Raw genomic sequence first — 20,335 nt, 5'->3', positions numbered from 1 at the left:
CTTAGAACTGTGTGACTCTGAGTATAACTGTCAGCACCTAACGTGTAGGTGGTCAGTCGATGGCTGAGCTCCTGAAGCCAGATGGCACAGTTTCTGAGAGGCTGGATGGAGAGAATGCGGGAAAGCTCTTAATCCAGAGCTCCAGAACAACGAGACCCGAATCGAGAGGTTAAACTGGATCGGAGGCCTTGAGGTGCCTTAGTGGTAGAGTTGCTTCCACCAGAACCAGAGAACCTGCGTCCACTCCTGCTGCCCACGTGGGAGAGGAGAGAACCTGCGTCCACTCCTGCTGCCCATGTGGGAGAGGAGAGCTGGCTCTTGGAAGGTTTTATTGTGCACATGCACATGCACATGCACAATAGGTTTTGAGAGTGTGAAAAGGAAACAGCAGTTAGGCCTGGTGGCCCAAGTGTGTAATCCCAATATGTAGGCTCCTGAGTCAGGGTATTGCTGGGAATCCGTGGCCACCCCGGGCTACGTCATGATCTCCAGGCAAGCTGGAGCTGCGTCTTAGTAAAATCATATCGCAAAAAGCAAAAAGCCAGCCATGCGGTGCATGTCTGTAATCCCAGCATTCAGGAGGCAGAGGCAGGCAGATCACAATTTGAAGGCCATTCTGTTCTACATAGTGAGTTTTAGGCCAGCCAAAACTAAATGTGAAACCGGACTCAAAAATAAAACAAAAGCTAAGGAAACACGAAGCAAAGTGTATGAGAGTAGGAAGTGCAGTGGCTAAGAGGTGAAGCCCATGTACTCCAAGATGTTTCCGAGAAGGGGAGAAAGAATGGTGGTAGATCTGTCAGTGTTGGCAGAGGTGACCAAGGAAAGCTGGTCAGCAGAAAGAGCAGAGGTTCCCTGCATCCCCAATCAGGATTCTAAAGGCTGATAAGTTTTTGTTTTATTCTTTAGGCGTGGTGAGTAACGTGGTATTTACCAGCCACACAACGGAGCAGAGGCACCCTCTCCTTGTTGAGCTGCAGACCCTCATCAGGGCTTCCAATCCTACTGCAGCCTTCATTCTTGCAGAAAATGGGATTGTTACAAGGTAAGCTTGTACAGACTCCACTCAGGGCCCAGCTTCTCAGCTGGATACAGCACCCGGCTGGCTCCAGGGTCTTCCCACTAAATCTCAGGCACACATGGTGAAAGGAAGAACATAAGAACACACCACTACACGGTGTCCTCTCACCTCCACGTGCTTGCTGGCGTGCACACGTGTGTGCACACACACACGTAAAAAACATATTGTTTATTAAGATTTAATGTATATGTGTGTCTGTGCACTACATGCATGCCTGGTGCCCACAGGGGCCAGAAGAGGGTGTCAGATAATCTGGAACTGAAGTCATTGATGATTGTGACCTACCATATGGGTGCTAGAAATTAAACCAGGTCCTCTGGAAGAGCAGCCAGTGCTCTTAATTGATCTCCAGCCCTGTAAAGTGCTGGTTTTGTTTGATAAAGCCCTGGCTAGCTTAGAACCCTGCCTGCCTCTGCTTACTAGGGTGTGTATTAAAATCAATCACCACTCCACTCTTGTATAATACAGTACTTCTAATGCTGCGTAAAAGTCACCAAGGAGACCCATTTATCACCATGCTATAATTCTTTAGATATCCTGCTTTGTCAGAGTCACTCACACATTGAAGACTGGAAATTAGAACTATCTCTGATGGTCCATGCATTAAGGTGCAAGAGAAATCACTTAGAGAATGCAGAGAAATGACCTCTTTACTTCATGGTCTTGGTCCAAACTGTGAACTAGTAATACAGAATTTGTAAAAGAAAAAAAGCACTTGTTATGCAGCAATTAGATTTTCTCCAGTGGCAGACTCAGAGGAATACAGTATTTTATATAGTTTCAGTTTTTCAAACCATGTAAGTAACTTATGTATAAAAATATATTTACATACATATACATATTCATATGCTAGTCATGTGTTCCTCAATCCCCAGCATTTGAGAAGCCAAGATGAGTTCAAGTTCAAATCAGCCTGGGTTACATACTAAGAACTATCTTAAAAACACAAACCGGGTTGAGGATTTAGCTCAGTGGTAGAGCACTTGCCTAGCAAGTGCAAGGCTCTGGGTTCGTTCCCCAGCTCCGAAAAAAAATAAAAATAAAAACCACAAACCAGCCATGGCAGGCAAGATGACCTAGCAGATAAAAGGACTTGCCAGCAAGCACGGCAGCCTGAGTTTGATTCCTGGAATTGCCATTGAAGAGGAGAGAAGTGACAGCACAGTAGTCCTATAACATCCACACACAACTATAGCCTCATGTGTGCACACTCCATAAGCAGCATGTGGGAGGTACATTTCTGTGGGCCTTGGTGTGGAAGACAGAGGTCAACTTCAGGTGTGAACCCACACAAAATAAATTTAAAAGAGAATAGTTTTAGCATCCAGGGAAATACCTCAGTGAGTAAAGTACTTGCCCTACGAGGGAGGACCTCAGGGCAACGCCCTAGACCCAGTCCCTCCTTAAAAAGGCATAGGATGGCGGACTGGAGACAGGACTGTGTACCACAGGCTTGCTTGGTACTAGGAAGGTCAGCCAAGGGCATGAGATCCCCTGGAGCAAAAGTATGGATGGTTGTGAGCCACTAGGAGAGCCTTGACTCAAAAGCATGTCTGTCCTTGTATGGACAAGGGGTCCAAGCCAGCTCTCCAGCCCCCACCTTTACATTCTTAAGATCTGGCAGGCACGGTGTTGACCAAATGATCAGACTGCAAAAGCAGTACTGGGGCACTCTGCTGTCATATGGCTCTCTGCTGTGAGTTAATGAGGACAACACCACCTGGTACTGATCCCCGTCACCACGCAGAACAGGCTTGGTGCTTCCTGTCCACAATCTCAGCACTGAAAACAAAGAGGAAGGAGGATCACATCATCCTCAGCTACTTAGTGAGTTCAAGACCAGCCTGGGCTACAAGGAGACCTTGTATCCAAAAAAAAAAAAAAAAAAAAAAAAAGAAAAGGGCCTGAAACTTTACATTTACTACTGCTGATTATAGAACTAAATTCCTCAGGTGTAATAGTATATTGTGGTCCTGTAAGAGAAAGTATCCTTTTTATTTTGGTTTTTGGTTTCATTTTGTTTTGTTTGTTGTGAGACAGGATCTCTGTGTAGCCTAGCTGGTCTGAAACTCACTGTGGAACCAAGCTGTCCTCAAACTCTCAGAGATCTGCCTGCCTCTGCCTATGAAAAGCTAGTCTTAGAGGATACATTTTGAAGTATTTAGAAGTGAACTGTTATGCATACAACTAATTTTCATGTGTCAGGGAAAAAGCATGCATGTGCAGGGAGGAAGCAGGTTAACACTGACAGTCCTGATTACCTGTGTCTTCTCTGTTTTTAAAGGAATGAAGACATTGAGCTGATTCTCTCAGAAAATAGTTTTTCCAGTCCCCAGATGCTACGTTCTCGATACTTACTGTTCCCCGGCTGGCAAGTATCTTTACTAAATTGTAGTTTTAAAAAGGAATGTGAGTCAAATGGCTTATTTATCTACAGCAGAAACAGCAAAATGAGAATAGCAGATGTGCTTCACAAAGGCCACACGTGTGTTACCTGGGAACCTCCCACCATGCACCAGTAGCCCTCCCTGTCAGGGGCCAGTGCCCCACATCTGAGCTCTCTGGACGTTGCCATGCAGGAGGTCATCCTGCAGGCTCTTAAGTACAGTAGTTCATTGTGGCATCGTACTAAGACTTGAACTCCCAGAGTAGAAAAGCACTCTGTCCAGTGTCAGTCCTCTTGCCTTCTCATGTAGAGGTAGGCATCTGCTGCTGAGGTCTGTGGACTGTTCTCTGCAGCTGCCTCACAGCGCACAACCTCTCCAGGGAATGCGGAATGAGCCAGTTAAAGTCCACAGTAGCCTTGCTCACACTGTCACCTGAGCTATCTATCCCCAGGCACGCACTGCTCTGAGTCCGCTCTAGACTAGCCCCACAGCTGCTGATGCATTGTAAAACTCAAACAAAATGTAGAGTTCCTCGTGGCCGCCTATGGCTGGAGCCACAGCCCAGAGCATTCGTTCCCACCGTGGCAGGAAACTGCTGTGCAGCTGCTTCACAGCTTTGCCTGTCTTCACTTCTTTATTCTCATATCAGCACAATAAATAACAAATGCCATTATTGTTCACATTTTATAGATGAGATAACAGAAGCAGCAAGAAGTCCACTGTTGTATGCAAGGAACAGCTAGTAACTTAGAGCTGGATTCCAACCAGGTTGTCTGAGTGCAGAGGAGCCCTACCATGCCCCAGGCTAGTCTGGAACCCATTACCTTTCCTGTTCTCCTGCTTTATCAAGTGCTGAGATTGCAGGCTTGGTCCACTATGCCAGGCTGTGTGTACGTGTGTGTGTGTGTGTGTGTGTGTGTGTGTGTGTGTGTGTGTGTGTGTGTGTGTGTGTGTGTGTGTGTGTGTGATTGAGACAGGATCTCACTATGTACCCTAGCTGGCCTTGAACTCATGGTGATCTTCTTGTTTCGGCTTCCTAAGTGCCAGAATTAAGGCCTGAGCCACCATATCTACCTCTAAACCTCTCTTCCCTCCTTCCTTCCCTCTCTCCTCCCTCCCTTCCTCCCCGCCCCCTTTCTGTGTGTTGAACAAACTTAAGTCTGTGTGTATGCAAGTGCACTTGACTGTGGCTGAGCATGTAGAGATCAGTAGCCAACGTCAGGTGTCTTCCTCACTCTGTATTTTGAGACAGTGTCTCTATAAACTTGGAGCTTACTGTTTTGGCTACACTGGCTGGCCAGCAAACCCTTAGAACACCACCCCCACACACATCTCATCCTCAGCACTGAGGTTACAAGCACAAATCAAGACCTGTGGTTTACGTGCGTGCTGGTGATTTAATGTGGGTTCCAATACTCGTATGGCATGATATATAGTGAGCATCTCTCCCACTCCACAGCCTGGTTTACTGAGCCCCGACTGCATTTGTCCCTGTATACAATGAATACTAACTTTTTATAGGTTTAGAAGAAAGATTTAGTAGAAGACATTGTTAAAACTTGACCAGAATTAATCTCTCATATTTTTTCTAGATTATCATTGCTGTCCTTATTTTCCCCAGGCACTTTATCCAGACACAACCCCTCTACCACTGAGTATTTATATGAATTTAAAAACTGATTGCACTATGCTGTAAAACAAAACAAAATGTTTTTTTAAGCTGGGCAGTGGTGGCCTGTGCCTTTAATCCCAGGCTGGTCTATAGTGCAAGTTCCAGGACAGACAAGGCTACACAGAGAAACCCTGTCATAGGGGAAAAAAAGTTTTTAAAAAAACTTAGTTTAATGTCTAGCCTTGGTTCAGAGACTGAGACAGTAGAATCACTATGAATTCTAAGCCAGAAAGACCCTATCTCAAAATAAAAATAACCTCAGGTTGATATCTAAAAATCCGAAGTTTCCAACCATATTCTTAGAAGAAGCCTCTGATTGGAGTCATCACATTTCCTTAATCGTGGTGTATCCTTGTGCATAAACAAGATGATTCCGTCTTACCTAAGAAGCAAGCAGGAGGCCGAAGGGTGCAGCTCAGTTGTAGAGTGCATTCTAGCCGGTTGGAGCTGTGTTCTCTCCCCAGCACCAAATAACCCAGGTGTGTGGTGTGTGCCTGCAGTCTGTGAAGGGGACAAAGCCTCAGGGCCCCCTCAGCTACACACCAGGCTTAAGGCCAGCCTCAGGGCCCCCTCAGCTACACACCAGGCTTAAGGCCAGCCTACGATATATAAAATCTTGTTTCAAAAAGAAAATTAAAATCATAAACTAAAAAAAGAAAGAAAGCTGGGTGTGGTGGGCACACCTTTAATGCAGCACTTGAGAGGCAGAGGTAGGTGGCCCTGTGAGTTCAAGGCCAGAAGTTTCAGTCCTTGCTTACATAGCAAGTGAGGTCAACCTGAGGTAGGTAAGACTCTAGTTCTGGGTCTGATAGGTAATGTAACTGCTGCGCTGAAAACCAAGGGAACGTAGCAGTGGCATCCAGTCTCCCAGTTCCTTCTAAAGCATTCTGTTTTAAGCTGTCCACTGTGAGATGGGCATGTTGGGGTATTAAAAGTAATCCTAGTTTTTTTGGAAGTTGAAGCAGGTGAATCTCTAGTCTTAACCAGGGCAAGGCAGGATGGGGTGACTCCTGCTATGTTAGGAAGGACTCCTAGTATCAGCAGACTTTAGGAAAGTGCTGCTAATCCAGAGAACTGTGTTCTTGGGGACATCAGGCTCCAGGGGCTGGTATGCTTTCCAATCTCACAGTAAAACGCAGACTTACACTTTAGAAAGCATTTCAGCCGGGCGATGGCACGGGCCTTTGGGCACGGGCCTTTGGGCACAGCACTTCAGAGGGAGGGACAAGCAGATCTCTGTGTGTTCAAGGCCAGCCTGGTCTACAGAGTGAGTTCCAGAATAGCCAAAGCTACACAAAGAAACCATGTGCCAAGAGAACAAGACAAGCAAACAAACAAGTGTCCCAACAGTTCGGTAGGACTGGGAAGTAGCTTAGTTGATGGGGCACCAGGGCAGTAGCACACATATACACTTCTTTTTTTTTTTTTTTTTTTTTTTTGCTTTTTTTTTTTTTTTTCTGGAGCTGGGGACTGAACCCAGGGCCTTGCCCTTGCTAGGCAAGCGCTCTACCACTGAGCTAAATCCCCAACCCCTTCACATATACACTTCTACTCTCAGCACATCAGGACGACATGGAGAAAACCTATCGTGAAAAAAACAAAACAAAAAGCAGATCCCCCAGTTTCATCCCTAGCACCATATAAACTAGGTGTGCTGCCTCGTGGTGTCAGTCCCTGCGTGTAGGAGTTGACTCCTGTGTGAGGCTAACCTGAAATAGGGAAGACTCCAGTTCATATAGGGAGGGGAGGGGGAAGGTAAAGGGGGAGGGGAAGGGAGAAGTATATTGTAAGCAAAATAGTGTATTAGTGAGAGAGGATCAGCTCTTACAGATCAGGTGACCCATTGTTCATCCAAAGGTAGCATTTAGAACACTAAAACCATTGATGAGATGGGAACAAGAGGGACTACAACTTATTGTGTATATACATGAGTCTAAAAAGGAATTAAAAATAAATTAAAAAAATACTTGTCCTTACATATTTAAAAATATTTTCAGGTATGAAGGTAAATTTGATGCTGGATCCGTCTTTCCACTAATGGTTCAGATCTGTGTGTGGTTCGACCGTCCCCTGGAGAAAACCCGCTTTGTGACCAAGTGTAAAGGTGAGCTGTAACATGTTTCACCCCTGATGGAAGAGTCGTCCCTTCCCTATGGCCTCCCTTCAGTCAGTGTCCTTGGTGTTTCCCCAAAAGCAGGTTGGGGGTGTGATGAGCTCGGACTCTGTTTGCAGTCTGTACGGCCACACTTGGATCACTCTGTGGGAGTAGTGGCATAGGCCCTGGGTGGGAGGGGTGGAGATAGCAGCTCTGACCTTTCCAGCTCTGTTGGCCTAAGCTTGACCTCTGCTTCCAGGTAGCTGACACCCTTGTCCTTTTCCTCCACTAGCAATTCAGTCTTCCCTCAAGCCAAGTCCCTTCTCTGGAAACATCTACCACATCCTTGGCAAAGTGAAGTTTTCAGGTAAATGAGGTGAATCCTGGTAGCGTGGACACTCAGAGCTCATGGCGTGAGCTCATGGCGTCTTTTGGTCTTGTGGCATTGCTCTTCTCCAAGGACCTCCTCCTCCCGCTCACATTCCAAAGAACTGCCCCCCACCCTTGAGCCCCCATGGCCTCCTCCTAGCCCTCCTTCGAGCCCTGAGGAGAGGCAGCCATTTCCCTGAGAGTCACTGTCAATGTAGATGCTGTGGGATGGTCCAGCTTCTCCTCTTGCCTCACTAGCTTTTTCTTCCTCCTACGTTCCTCCGCCCAGTTAACAGTGTGTGTCTGATCACCCACATCAACCAAGCCATGAACTTCTACCCCATCCTGTCCATCCTGTCAGTTCTTAGGAATCTGTCAGCACTGTTCCGGTGTAGCATCCTTTCGGTATTTGGTCTCAGGGACAAATGTGTTCTCTGTGCAGATTCTGAAAAGACTATGGAGGTCTGCCACAATACTTTAACCAACTCCCTGACCATTGTGCCAGTTTTGGAGGGACCCACGCCACCCCCCAACTCAAGAAGCACTCCTCAAGACAATGGGCAGCCAGAATGCTACCTCGTGTTCATCGGCTGCTCCCTGAAGGAGGACAGCCTCAAAGACTGGCTTCGACAGTCAGCTAAGCAGGTGACTAGTCAAATCTAAGACATGACCAGAACACCCTGGGGAACCCAATACTCTTCCCTCCAACACCCCAGTTTATAACTCAAGACTCAGCCAGCACTCTAGGGACATTTTGGGATTAGGAAAAAGCTTTTGGGGGCAAATTGCAGGCAGACAGTATAATACTGTATTGGGGGGTGGGGGGGTGTTGTTTTTCTGGACAAGGTCTCTCTGTCTTGGCTATCCTGGAACTCACTCTGTAGACCAGGCTGGCCTCAAACTCAGAGATCCACACCTGCCTTTGCCTCCCTAATACTAGGTTCAAAGCCATGTACCACCACATCCAGCTTGGTTTTTGTTGTTGTTTGTTTGTTTGTTTTGTTTCAAAGACAGAGTTTTTCTGTGCAGTCCTCGCTGTCCTAGAACTTGCTCTGTAGACCAAGCTGGTCTCAAACTCAGGGATATTCCTGCCTCTAGAGTGCTGAGATTAAAGTTTATAGTGTAGTTTTTATTACTTTGTTTTATGTGTAAGGGCGCTTTGCCTGCATTCATGTCAGTCCCACATGCATGCCTGGGACCTGTGGAGTCAGAACTCCTGGAACTGGAGATAACAGATGATTTTTGCACTGGAAATCAGATCCAGGTCCTCTGGAAGAGAAGCCAGTATTTTTACCTGATGAGCCCTAATACTGTATATATTTTATACCGGATTCTCTAGAAGCTGTAGGTGCTAAGCCTCCTGCACAGAGAATATTGGTGGTTTGGCTCATCCTGGAACACCAGGGGTAGGGTTGCTGGATCTTTTGTATATTGGTGATAATCTTGTAGGAGCTGTGGGCTGCCTCCTGTGGATAAGCTCTGCTGCCTTTGTGTCTGGTGAAGGAGGTGTTTTGGGGAGGTTGGGTGTCTCAGCTGCAGTGGTTAGGCTGACTCAAATGATGTAGACTAGACTGCCTTCAAGTCTTTAGTCCTCCTGTTTGAACCTCCCCAGTGCAGGGATTGCAGGTATGCACCACCACTGCCTGTTTTGGAGGTGGTCTTAAGTGTTAGACTGTGGGACCCTGGCTGCTTTTGCACATTGTCTGCCACTGCTGTGGGTTGTGCATGAGAATCCGCCAAGAGGCAGGATTGTGCCCCTTTGCAAAGCACTGGGTCCTGGCTATCTCACAGGGCTCTGGTAGGAAAGTAGTTTCCTCAGGAGTGAAAAAGTAAAGCAGCGTGTCCACAAGCCAGTCTGTATGCTCTTCCCTCTCCGGGTTTCCTAATATGTAACTGGCCCCAAACTCTTTGGAGCCATCAGCTGCCCTTGTGCTCCATCAGCTCTGGTGAAATGTCTGTTCTCTCTACGTCTGCATAGAGGCCTCAGAGGAAAGCTCTGAAAACCAGGGGCATGCTGACCCAGCAAGAGATCAGGAACATCCACGTGAGTGCCCTGCCCCAGCTGCTGCTCCACAGCTTGTGCTAGACTTGTTCTGCTGTCTTGGGTTCCCAGAGGAAGGGTCTATTTGTAGGATGTCCTTGCTTCTCTCAGGAGACAAGGGGAAGCTGGTCAAGAAGCCAAACCTTGTAGCTTCAGTAAGTGAAGTGGCCACTGCTGCCAAGACCTGTGGATGGAGTGAGAAAGATCTGGTACCTGTCAGAGGACTGGATAATGAGAGGCCTGGCCTGCCCAAGTAGTGTTACCAGATCTCTGCTTCTGATGAACCACACAGAAGTCTGCTGAGGCCCAGAAGGAAGCTATACAGATACAGCTGTCCTTGGGAAGGCTATGGGATCCTAAAGCCAAAATGAGGTTTTCTGAGTGAGCCTTCCTATTGGCAGACTGACTCCTAAGCCCCTTTCCCAAGCCCATGCCCTTAGAGGACAAAAGACCAAAAGCCACAGCCCAAGCCACTAGTCCCAGTGTCTGTGCAGCATGCTTAGGGCCTGCAGAAGCCAGAAAAAGTTCAGATCCCTGAAACTGGAGTTACAGGTCATGTATGTGCTTGGAACTAAATCTGGATCCTCTGAAAGAGCAGATGGTACTCTTAACTACTGAGCCACCTATGCAGTTAGCTGGCCTGGAACTCACTATGTAGACCAGGCTAGCCTCAAACTCCTATAGATCCATATACCTCTACCTGCAGGGTTCTGGGATTAAAGGCGTGGGCCACCATGAACAGCTCTATTTGTTTTGAACGAACGAACGAACGAACGGAATGAATGAATGAATGAATGAATGATAAAAAGTTGTCAGATAATGCAACAGCATTCTTTTCCAACAGGTGAAACGCCACTTGGACCCCCTACCTGCAGGCTACTTTTACAATGGCACCCAGTTTGTTAACTTCTTTGGGGACAAGACCGATTTTCACCCACGTATCCTTGGAAACAGTTCGGTAGTAGTGTGAAGATCTGGGAAATCTTCTGCAGAAGATACTTCTGAGTATCTCCTGCAAACTGGGTGTCTGTTAGGGCCAGCATAGCTGCTCCCTAGCAGGCAGAGTCTGCAGTTCTGGGGGACTCACAGGGACAAAAGCCAGAGACACACAGTTGGTGTTAAATCTGCCCTTTATTGAGCAGTTGTATGGTTTCCTTTCTGAAGTGTGGTTTGACGGCAGCATTGGTAACAAACAGCAGGGTCATGATGAACAGGTTGAAGATGGCCTGTTGCAGCCGTCCATGTGTGAAGAGGTGGGCAGGGTGAAATGCAGGCCTACAAGCTTTAGTGTGCTAGTAAAACCCAAGGGCTTGGTTGTAAGACTTCATGATACCTGCTACCCTCATTGTAGCTATGATGCTGTGTGGCAGATACTTGGTTTCCTACACCTCACTGCCCACAAGATCCCTTGGGATAAGCTGCCCTTCTTGTCCTCCAGGTTTATACCTCACCTCCTTAACCAGATGCCAGTCATGGACCAGTTCATGAATGATTATGTGGAAGAGGCCAATCGGGAGATCGAGAGGTACAACAGAGAGCTGGAGCAGCAGGAGTACCGTGATCTCTTTGAGCAGAAGCCCTAAAGAAAGCTGGGCCCGTGCCCACCAGAGATGAATGAATGAATGGGTGTCCAGCTTTCCTGGAGGCCCCTCCTGAAGGGGCTCTCTGTCCTCCCTGGCCTGTGCCTGCCAGTGTAGTACATGTTGTCTTTGTTCTCTCTGCTCTCTGCACCCTGAAAGGCATTGTGTGGACCACTGAGTGAGGGCAGGGCATAGGATGAGCAGCTAGCACTGCCCGTGTACCAGCAGCTCTGGGTGTGGCAAAGGCTCCTTTGCCACATGTAAGGCTGAGGAGAAGCCTTTGGCTTGCACATTATACTGCTGGATTTAGAAGGCCCCTGGTTGCCTAAGCAGTGGCCAGGCAGAGACCCACAATGCCTTCCAGATGAGAGCACTTCTGTGGGATGAATGGAAGTCAGATAGGATGCTTTCTAGAAATGCAAGGCTCCTTCACTAATAGCAGCACCTCGTGGGCTTGGTCCTTGAGTTCCTCTGTGGCATCACTTGGTTCTCTAATTCAGGAAGTAGAGCAGGCCTGCAGCCTGAGCCTGGCCTGCCTCACCTCCCAGTTAAGGTGTATAGCCTGTAACTTGTCTTGGGCCCAAGGCCTAACTATCTGGGGGCTATTGGTCTCTAGCACCCAGTCTCCCAAACCACTACCATGGAACCAATACATCCAGAAAACCTCCCAAAACTGCCCCTGGCCCTGGATTTGTTTACTTGGTTTCCAAAGCCCAGGAATTTGAAAAATTCTGATATGGAAATTAGAATTCCCTCCAGTGGTTTTGATTTAGGTTGGACCTTACAGCAAAGGTAAACTTGCATTCCCAAGACTGACCTTCCTAATCAGTGTGAGGAGTGAGGTCACTAAGGGTGATATCTGCTAGGACTTGAGTGCCTCTGCTGCTTGGACTGTAAACATGTTCTGAGTCCCCTGTACTGTTTGCATGCCTTAGGAAGAAGCACATAGTAAAACCAGCATCGTGTTCTATATGTAATGTAGAGAGGTTTGAGGACGGGCCCTGGCACAGAGGAGAGGTAAGATGGAGCATCTGGGTCCGTGTCTCAGTGACACAGCACTCTGGGCAAATAGCAAAGTAGTAAGCAAGGACTTGTCAATAAGTATACCTGTGTTAGGAGAAAAACACTGGAGGCTGACCAAACCAAATTACAAGTCCCATTGGGTAAGAAATCTTACATTAAGAAAAACTTGTGGAACTCAAGCCCATATGCTCCAATCCCCGCTCCAAAACACAGTGGTGACAAGACCCTCCTGTTGAGCTCTAGTCTGGGAGTCCCTGACTTCTGGCTAGGGATCAATAACATAGATCTTAAGTGCAATTGATTAATAAGCAATGAGTTGTTATAGCTCCCTTTATCTCCACCAAGCTCTTTTTAAAAACTAAACGTTGAGCTAGCAGCCTTAGAGAAAGGAAAGGGGACCACAAGTTATCTTACTTCCTTTGGGGGTGGGGGAGAACCACAGGCCAGTTCATTTCCTGCGGGGTTACTGTGAAATTTCAGTGAAAGCTCTAGATTAAGAGCTCTGGCTGCTTTGGCCTGGCAGTCTGGCTGCTGCACAAAAAAAGTTTTTAAAGAGGGGTTGGGGCTGTGCTCCATGGTGAACTTGGTCTCTGACCCTTGTCAATAGACAAGCTTTCACCAACCTGCCCTCACTGCCCCCATTCCTCTCCTTAGAGGGAAACCTGATTACCTCAACTTGAATATGAACTGTGGTTGAAGAAAAGGCAGAACAAATGTTCAGCAGTTTCTAAGCCGAGAGGGCAAGCTAGCCGAAGCCTCCATAGATGCTCCTTAGCCTGCTCAGAAGTCTGGGCGGCAGCAACCACACCCTGAGTTCTGAGGACGAGGAGGGGGATCTGCTTGCTTCTGTGCCGATCCCTACAACCTGCAGGTCCCTTGACTTTGATGTGGGGTTTAACATCCACTCGATTCCTCTGGGTCACAGAGTGTGGTCTGAGGCTATCTCCAGAGGGAAAGCCATGATAGTCTTAGCCTCTAATCTTAGAAGTGGGTATCAGGGACCCAGCAAGGATTTTGGGGATCAGCTCCCAGGACAGGCAGAAGCCCTCCAGGGGCTTCCATGCTTTCTACGAGCTTCCCTGTTAGCAGCTTCGGTTTTTAATCACAGAATGAGTGTGATGGTGGTGCAGTCACTGAAGTTATGGGCTGTTTGTTTTCCTGCGGGATTTCCCCTTGTTGACTGGAGGGAGACAAGTTAGCCCAACCAAGGCCTCAGACTCTCTGACCTGAGGCCTAGATACTAGCCCTTCAGGCTGTGATCAATAAAAACGTCCCTCTGAATCCTGTTAGGATCTTGGAGAATTTTTGCACAGTAATAAGCTCTGGCTTCTCAAAAGGGAAAAGTTCAGTTCAAAGACTGTAAACTGTTAAGTATTCCAGCCATGCTGCTGACTAGTTGGATAGCTGTACCTCAAAAAACAGATGGGAAGTGGCTTTCTCATTGTCCCACACCGTCAAATACTAATGAAGAGCTCACTTACGTGCCAAAATTCACTTTTATACTAGTTTTTCAATGCTTTAATATTTGTAACTTAAACTCTAAAATTCATATTTACAAACACTACTATAACTTCAGTGAAACTGAATTGTGTGATTGAAGCTTTTTGCTTATAGTATTTATTACACTACTTAATTCAGTAAATATATAAAAGTAGCCTTCAATTTATTTTTATATTATTTTACATGTTTTTATCTGCAGTTGTGTCTGTGAATTTCACTTGGAGATTAAGATGTAATGCTAAGGACCAATAAACTGTCACTCAACAAGCTGCCTCTGTCTCTACCTGTCCCCCAGTGTCCCTAGTGTGGCTTTGGAGGATGGAACCCTGGGTACTAGTGTGGCTTTGATGTTCCTGGCTAGGACTTCTGAAAGAGGAGCCCTTGAGGCTCATGCTGGAGCCCCCGTACACTCACAGAAGGTAAAACCACATCACACAGTCACCCACTTTGACTTATACATTTGAGGAGCCTCAGGAGCTAGTGACAAGGCACACAAAACTAACTGTTCAAAAGAAAAAATACGCGCACACACACACACACACACACACACTCCTCTCTTCCAAGGCTCAGGATGGGCTCACACTCCCACTCCCTTTACCTTTTTTTTTTCTTTTTGTTTATTGTTATTGTTGTGGGTTTTTCTTTTAAAGAACTATTTATTTATCTTATGTATACTGTACAGTGTAGCTGTCTTCAGACATACCAGAAGAGGGCATCAGATCTCATTACAGATGGTTATGAGACTCCATGTGATTGCTGGGATTTGAACTCAGGACCTCTGGAAGAGCAGTCAATGCTCTTAACCACTGAGCCATCTCTCCAGCTCTATTGTGGGGTTTGTTGTTGTTTGGTGGTGGTGGTGGTGGTGGTGGTGGTGGTTTAATAGGATGTCATGTAGTCCAGGCAGGCCTTAAATTTGCTATGTGACAGAGGCTGGCCAAGAACCCCTGATCTGCTCTCACAAGTAGTAGGTTAATAGGTAAGGGCCATCATGCTTCCTCCCCTACTCCGACTGCCTGGCAAGGCTCCCATTGGCACAGTGGCTTCATACGTTGATCAACTCTTTTTTTTTTTTTTTTTTTTTTTGGTTCTTTTTTTTCGGAGCTGGAGACCGAACCCAGGGCCTTGCGCTTCCTAGGTAAGCGCTCTACCACTGAGCTAAATCCCCAGCCCCACGTTGATCAACTCTTCACAGGATCTGTGGGTTTGCCCCCTCAGTCTCGCTTTATAAATGTGGGCAACTAAGTCACCAACTGGTGGAGTAATTGACACAATGCTAGGGACACTGGCAGGCCTAGTTAAATCTGGAAGAGCCTCTGAGCCGGCATGAGGCTTGCATCCCATGGCTCCTGTTTACCCGCTCATCCTCAACCCTGAAGCTGAGAACAGGGAAAGAGGCTGATCCTAGAGGGTCAGCTCCCCAGGCAGCCTGGTCCACAGAGCCTGCTTCCTGTCATTCCCACAAGGACATGAAGCAAAGGGAACGCCCTAGGAACAGCTTTAGGAGTCGGCCCAAAGAAGAGGAACCCAAAGGCAGGCAGGCATCCTAATGCAGCTCGGAGGGTTCAGGAGTTGAAATGCCACACTACATGGAAAGGTCTGGTAGGTGTGGCAAGGGGTGACAGCAGTAACCCTGTCCTCCAAGCTCTCTTGCTTACATCTTACAGACCAGGAGCCCAAGGTCCGCTGCTTGTCTTTCCAGGAAACCCCAGGACCTTCTGGAGACCAGGAAGCTCGTGAGGGCTGCGCATGAGTGAAGGGCTTGCTTCCCAGCATCTTTGCCCATCTCCAGGAAGCCCCGAGAGGGCTCGTCTGTCAGCTAGATACCCAATTGGGTTCCATAACTCAATCTCCTGAGTCTTCCCTAGTGCATGTTATATGAAGGGTGGGGTTTTTGTTTGTTTTTCTCCATTGCTAATGATTGTAATGATTTTGATGTAGGAAAGAAAAAAATTGCTAAAACATCCTAAAGCCAGGCGTGGTACCAGGCACATACCTATAATCCAGGCCGTTTGGTAGGATCAGGAAGTTTAAGGTTAACCTTGGCTGTGTAATTTGAGACCAGTCTGGGCTATAGGAGCTTTTGTCTTTAAAATAGTTAGACGGGGTAGTTGGCCAGCGCAAATCACTGTGCAAAGTGTGTGTGCGCTGTGTTTTCTTTTTGTTTTTCAAACAAGAGAGCATAAAGTTGAGTGGGTAGGAGGGTAAGGGGATATCTGGAAAGAGTTGGGGAACAGGAAAGAAAATAATTGTTTGAAATACATTATTTGAAATTCTCAGAAAATAAAGTCTTTTTTATTTTTACTTTTTAAAAATTGTTTTATTTTTAAAAATATGGAACGCTTCATGAATTTGCGTGTCATCCTTGCACAGGGGCTATGCTAGTATCTGTGTCGTTTCAATTTAGTGTATATGCTGCCAAAGCGAGCACAGAAAATAAAGTCTTAGGGATTTATTTATTTATTTATTCACTCACTCATTATCTATTGACTGGAGAAATGGCTTAGTCTTAGGACCTAAGTTCAATCCCCAGAACTCAATTTAAAAACAACAAAAAAACAACAACAAAAAAAGCTAGCCAGGCAATGGTAGTGCTTGCCTTTTTCCCAGCACTAAGTAGGCAGAGGCAGGCAGATTTCTGTGAGTTCGAGGCCAGCCTGGTCCACAGAGCTAGTTCGTTCAGGACAACTAGGACTACACAGAACCCTGTGTTCAAAAACAAAAATATCTGGGGCTGAAGAAATGGCTTTTTTTAAAAGCACTGACTTTTTTTTAAAGCACTGGCTCCTCTTCCAGAGAACCTGGGTTTTATTCCCACAACCCACATAATAGTTCACAACAATCTATACCTCCATTTCCAGAAGATCCATCCAACACCTCCTTTTGGCCTCCACACACACCAGCCACACGAGAGGTGCACAGATAGACACGAAGGCAAACACTCAAACACAGAGCAAGTAAAAAATAAATCCTGGTATAGTAGCTCCTGCTTATAACAGCAGCACTTGGAGATGGAACCAGGTAAGTCCTCCAGGGCTCGCTGACCAGCCCGCCCAGCCTACTAGGCAAGTTGCAGGTGATAAAAGACTGGGAGGTGGGGGTGAATGACAGTGAGGAACTTGACCGAGGAAGGTTATCCTCTGGTCTGTACACACACACCCGCTCACATGGACATTCACACACCAAAATAATGCTCAGCTGGGATGCACCTTAGTAGGTAGTGTATTAGCCCAGCATGTGCAAAAGGCCCTGGGTCCCAACCTCAGTGCACAAACTGGGCACAGTGGCTCACACTTGTAATCCCAGCACTGGGGGAAAGGGGGCAGTAGAGGCAGGCCGACCAGGATTTCAAGGTTTTTCTAACAGCGTGGAGTTTTAAACCACTCTGGGTTACATGAGTCCCTGTCTCAAAACATTCATAGTAAAAGCTATAGAGATGGCTCAGTGGTTAAGAGGACTTGTTACTCTTGCAGAGGACCCAGGTTCCATTCCTAGTCCCCACGTGGTGGCTCACAAGCATCCATAACTCCAGTTCCAGGGGACCCAACTCTTTCTCTGACAACAGTCACCAACATGGTGCACAGATAGACATGACAGCAAACACTCCATATGCAGTAAATAGAAAAGTTATTATGTACGTTAAAATTAGCCAGACATGGCGGCACAAGCCTTTAATTCCAGCACTTGGGAGACACAGATAAAAGCTTGAGACTGGGCCAGAGAGATGGCTCAGTGGTTAAGAGCACTGACAGCTCTTCCAGAGGTCCTGAGTTCAATTCCCAGCAAACACATGGTGGTTCACAGCCATCTGTAATGGGATCCAATGCCCTCTTCTGGAGTGTCTGAAGACAGCTATAGTGTACTCATAATAATAAAATAAATAAATCTTTAAAAAAAAAGTTCGAGTCCAGTCTCAGGTAGATATCGAATTCCAGCCTGCCAGGGTTACATAGACCCCTTGTCACTCAAAATAATCCCCCCCCCACACACACACACTAACAAAGGCTGTGTAGTTCCTCTGAGCACCAGTGTGCCAGGGAAGTCTATTTGATAATCTTTTTCCCTTTAAAATATACTTTCTTATCTTGGGGAGGGGGGGAGCTGCTGCTCCGGGTTGGTGGTGGTAAAAAGTAGACCAACCAAAGAGCCATCTTGAAGGAACAATCGGTGACAAGACAAGACAATGACTGGCCAGACAGAACCAAGGGGATGCCTTGGAAGGAAAAGTGGAAAAAGCCAAAATGGAAAAAAACCCAGTGTTCTGAAACAATGCCAAAAATGTCTCATTCTCCAAAACTCTGAAGAAAAATGTGTTTATCAACAAGTTGTTATTCTTTCCCCCTCCAAGGCCTCTGAATTGCTAAATTGATCAGCTTAAAGCAAAAAGTGCATGAGGCTCAAAAATTTTATTTCCTCTTAGTATAAATCTGTAAAGCGGAGAACTAAGCCTCTGGTTTCGAGTGTGTATCTCCTTCACCACACGGTGACAGCTGCGTTTCCCGTATCAGTAAAGAAATTCAAGTTTTTCCTCTCGTTTGTATTCTGAGAAATTACATCTCTGAAATTTCATGCCTGGGTGAATGTTCAAATAATAGAAAATAAGGACAACAGGAAGAAGGAAAGATGGATTGATAAGGAAAACTGTTTGAGAATAAGTCTTCATGGAATTTTCTAGCTAAAAAGACTCATTTCTGAGGGCTGGGGAGACAGACGGGTCAGTTTGTAAGGTGCTTGCTGAGAGCCTGGGTTCTATCTGGAGCACCCACGAAGAAAACAAAAAGTTAATCCAGTGTTGACTGGGAAGTGAAGACAGGGAGATCCTGACCAGCCGGCCTAGCTTAGTTGGTGAACCCAGGTACCAATGAGAGACCTTTCTCTAAAGACAAGGGAGACAGCCCCTGAGTTCAGCAGGCAAGTTGGCCTCTGGCCCCTGAGCTTGTCCATACAACTGCACATCTACCCATTCCCCCACAAACCTCCATTTTAACATTTTTGTTCCTATTTAGTTTTTGTTGAATTGTTGTTTTGGTTTTGGTGACTTTGTTGTGTCTTCTTTTGGTTTTTGGTCCATTGGTTTTCTGAGACAGAGTCTCTCTACTAGCCTTGGCTATCCTGGAACTTATTAGTACATCAGGGTGGCCCTGAACCCTCAGAGATTTGCCTGCATCTGCCTCCCTAGTACTGTGATTAAAAGAGGGAGGGAAGCCACCAGAAAGGGAAAGTGGCTTGTGGAGTGATGGAAGCAGTGCTGGTTAGACCGCCACGTAGTAGACGCATTGGAGGTGCAAGTGGGCCAATTCCAGCTGTTTTGAAAAAGTAACACTTGTTTCTGGATTTGATGTGGATGCCTCTGGTGACTTCCTGGCTTGAAGGAGCTGGGTGCCCGTCTCAAGACAACTCTATGGGGTTTATTTTTCCCTTCACCTTTATGTGGGCTCCAGAAATTGACCACAGGTCACCTAAGTTTGCATGGTAAGTACCTTTACCCACTGAGCCATCTTGAAGACCACCCCCCCTTTTTTTTTTAAAGATTTATTTATTTATTTTGTATGTGAGTACACTGTCACTATCTTTGGACACACCAGAAGAAGGCATGGGATCCCATTACAGATGGTTGTGAGCCACCATGTGGTTGCTGGGAATTGAACTCAGGACCTCTGGAAGAACAGTCAGTGCTCTTAACCGCTGAGCCATCTCTCCAGCCCCACCCCCCCCTTTTTAATTAAAGCTCTCTTTGGGGAGGAGACACATGTCCCATGGGTCATGTGGAAGGTTAAGGGTAGAGGACAGTTTGTGAGAGTAGGCCCCCTCCTTCCACAGTGTGGGTCCCTGGTATTGAACTCAGGTAGTTAGGCTCAAGGGCAAGTACCTGCTGAGTCATCTTGTCAACCCCTCCCCTTTGAAAAAAACCATTTTAAAAGTTCTTAATGTTTTTAGATCAACTTATTTTTATATTCTGTGTATGAGAGTTTTGCCTACTTATTACATATGTACACCATAGGTATAGGTGCCTGTTGAGGCCAGAAGTTTAGTTCATGTGGTTCTGAGCCATCATGTGGGTGCTGAGAACCAAACCCAGGTCCTCTTCAAGAGCAGTAAGTGGTCTTGACCACTGAACTCTCCTCTTATGTTTTATTGTTTGTTTGTTTGTTTGGTTGTTTGGTTGGTTGGTTGGTTGGTTGGTTGGTTTTGCTTTGCTTCATTTTTTTGAGAAAAGGTCTAAGTAGCTCTGGCTGGCCTGGAACTTGCTCTGTAGAGCTGGCTGGCCTCAAACTTGGAGATCTGCCTGCCTCTGCCTCCAGCATGCACTGCCACATCCGCCTTGTTTTAGATTTTTAAATGAGATACGGTTGCTTCTCACCCCAGATTCTAAGAGACATAGCAAGGGGTAGGCAGAACTTAAAGGTACTTGGAAAGTCATTAGACAGTTCCTGGAACAGGAGGGGAGGTGTTCGCATAGGTGGGGTCGCTTGGCCTGCCTGCTCAAGTCATCACTCATCAAGGCAAAGGCAGGAGGAGGACTTCACTGTCTGTTTGCCCCTTCAGCCTCTGGTCTGCACAACACGGGGCAGGTGGGAAAATGAAGG

The 20,335-nt window shown here is 46.6% G+C and overlaps 1 protein-coding gene and 1 non-coding gene across 9 annotated transcripts in view; one reads left to right on the top strand and one right to left on the bottom strand.

The window, feature by feature from the left end:
- Dnaaf9 (dynein axonemal assembly factor 9) overlaps positions 1–16,063 on the top strand; it is a 134,548-nt gene extending 118,485 nt beyond the window's left edge. For 2 of the 8 annotated variants that reach the window (XM_087653888.1, XM_087653887.1), the window contains exons 30-39: positions 910–1,045; positions 3,366–3,452; positions 7,138–7,244; positions 7,528–7,602; positions 8,047–8,249; positions 9,583–9,648; positions 10,490–10,583; positions 11,116–11,170; positions 12,161–12,242; positions 15,451–16,063. In XM_087653888.1, the coding sequence (XP_087510014.1) occupies positions 910–1,045; positions 3,366–3,452; positions 7,138–7,244; positions 7,528–7,602; positions 8,047–8,249; positions 9,583–9,648; positions 10,490–10,583; positions 11,116–11,170; positions 12,161–12,242; positions 15,451–15,501 (956 nt within the window). In that variant the 3' untranslated portion in view covers positions 15,502–16,063. 8 annotated transcript variants of the gene reach the window in all.
- A 13-nt stretch (positions 16,064–16,076) lies between these two features.
- On the bottom strand, positions 16,077–16,179 carry Rnu6-45 (RNA, U6 small nuclear 45). The gene has a single exon (XR_015685033.1). It is a non-coding gene; the product is annotated as a U6 spliceosomal RNA (small nuclear RNA).
- Positions 16,180–20,335: the final 4,156 nt, after the last annotated feature.

Source organism: Rattus norvegicus, chromosome 3 (assembly GCF_021556685.1).
Source record: "Rattus norvegicus strain SHRSP/BbbUtx chromosome 3, alternate assembly SHRSP_T2T, whole genome shotgun sequence".
Classification (NCBI taxonomy): Eukaryota; Metazoa; Chordata; class Mammalia; order Rodentia; family Muridae; genus Rattus; species Rattus norvegicus.
The sequence above is the reverse complement of the archived record's forward strand: the minus strand, read 5'-3'. Positions and strand labels throughout refer to the sequence as shown.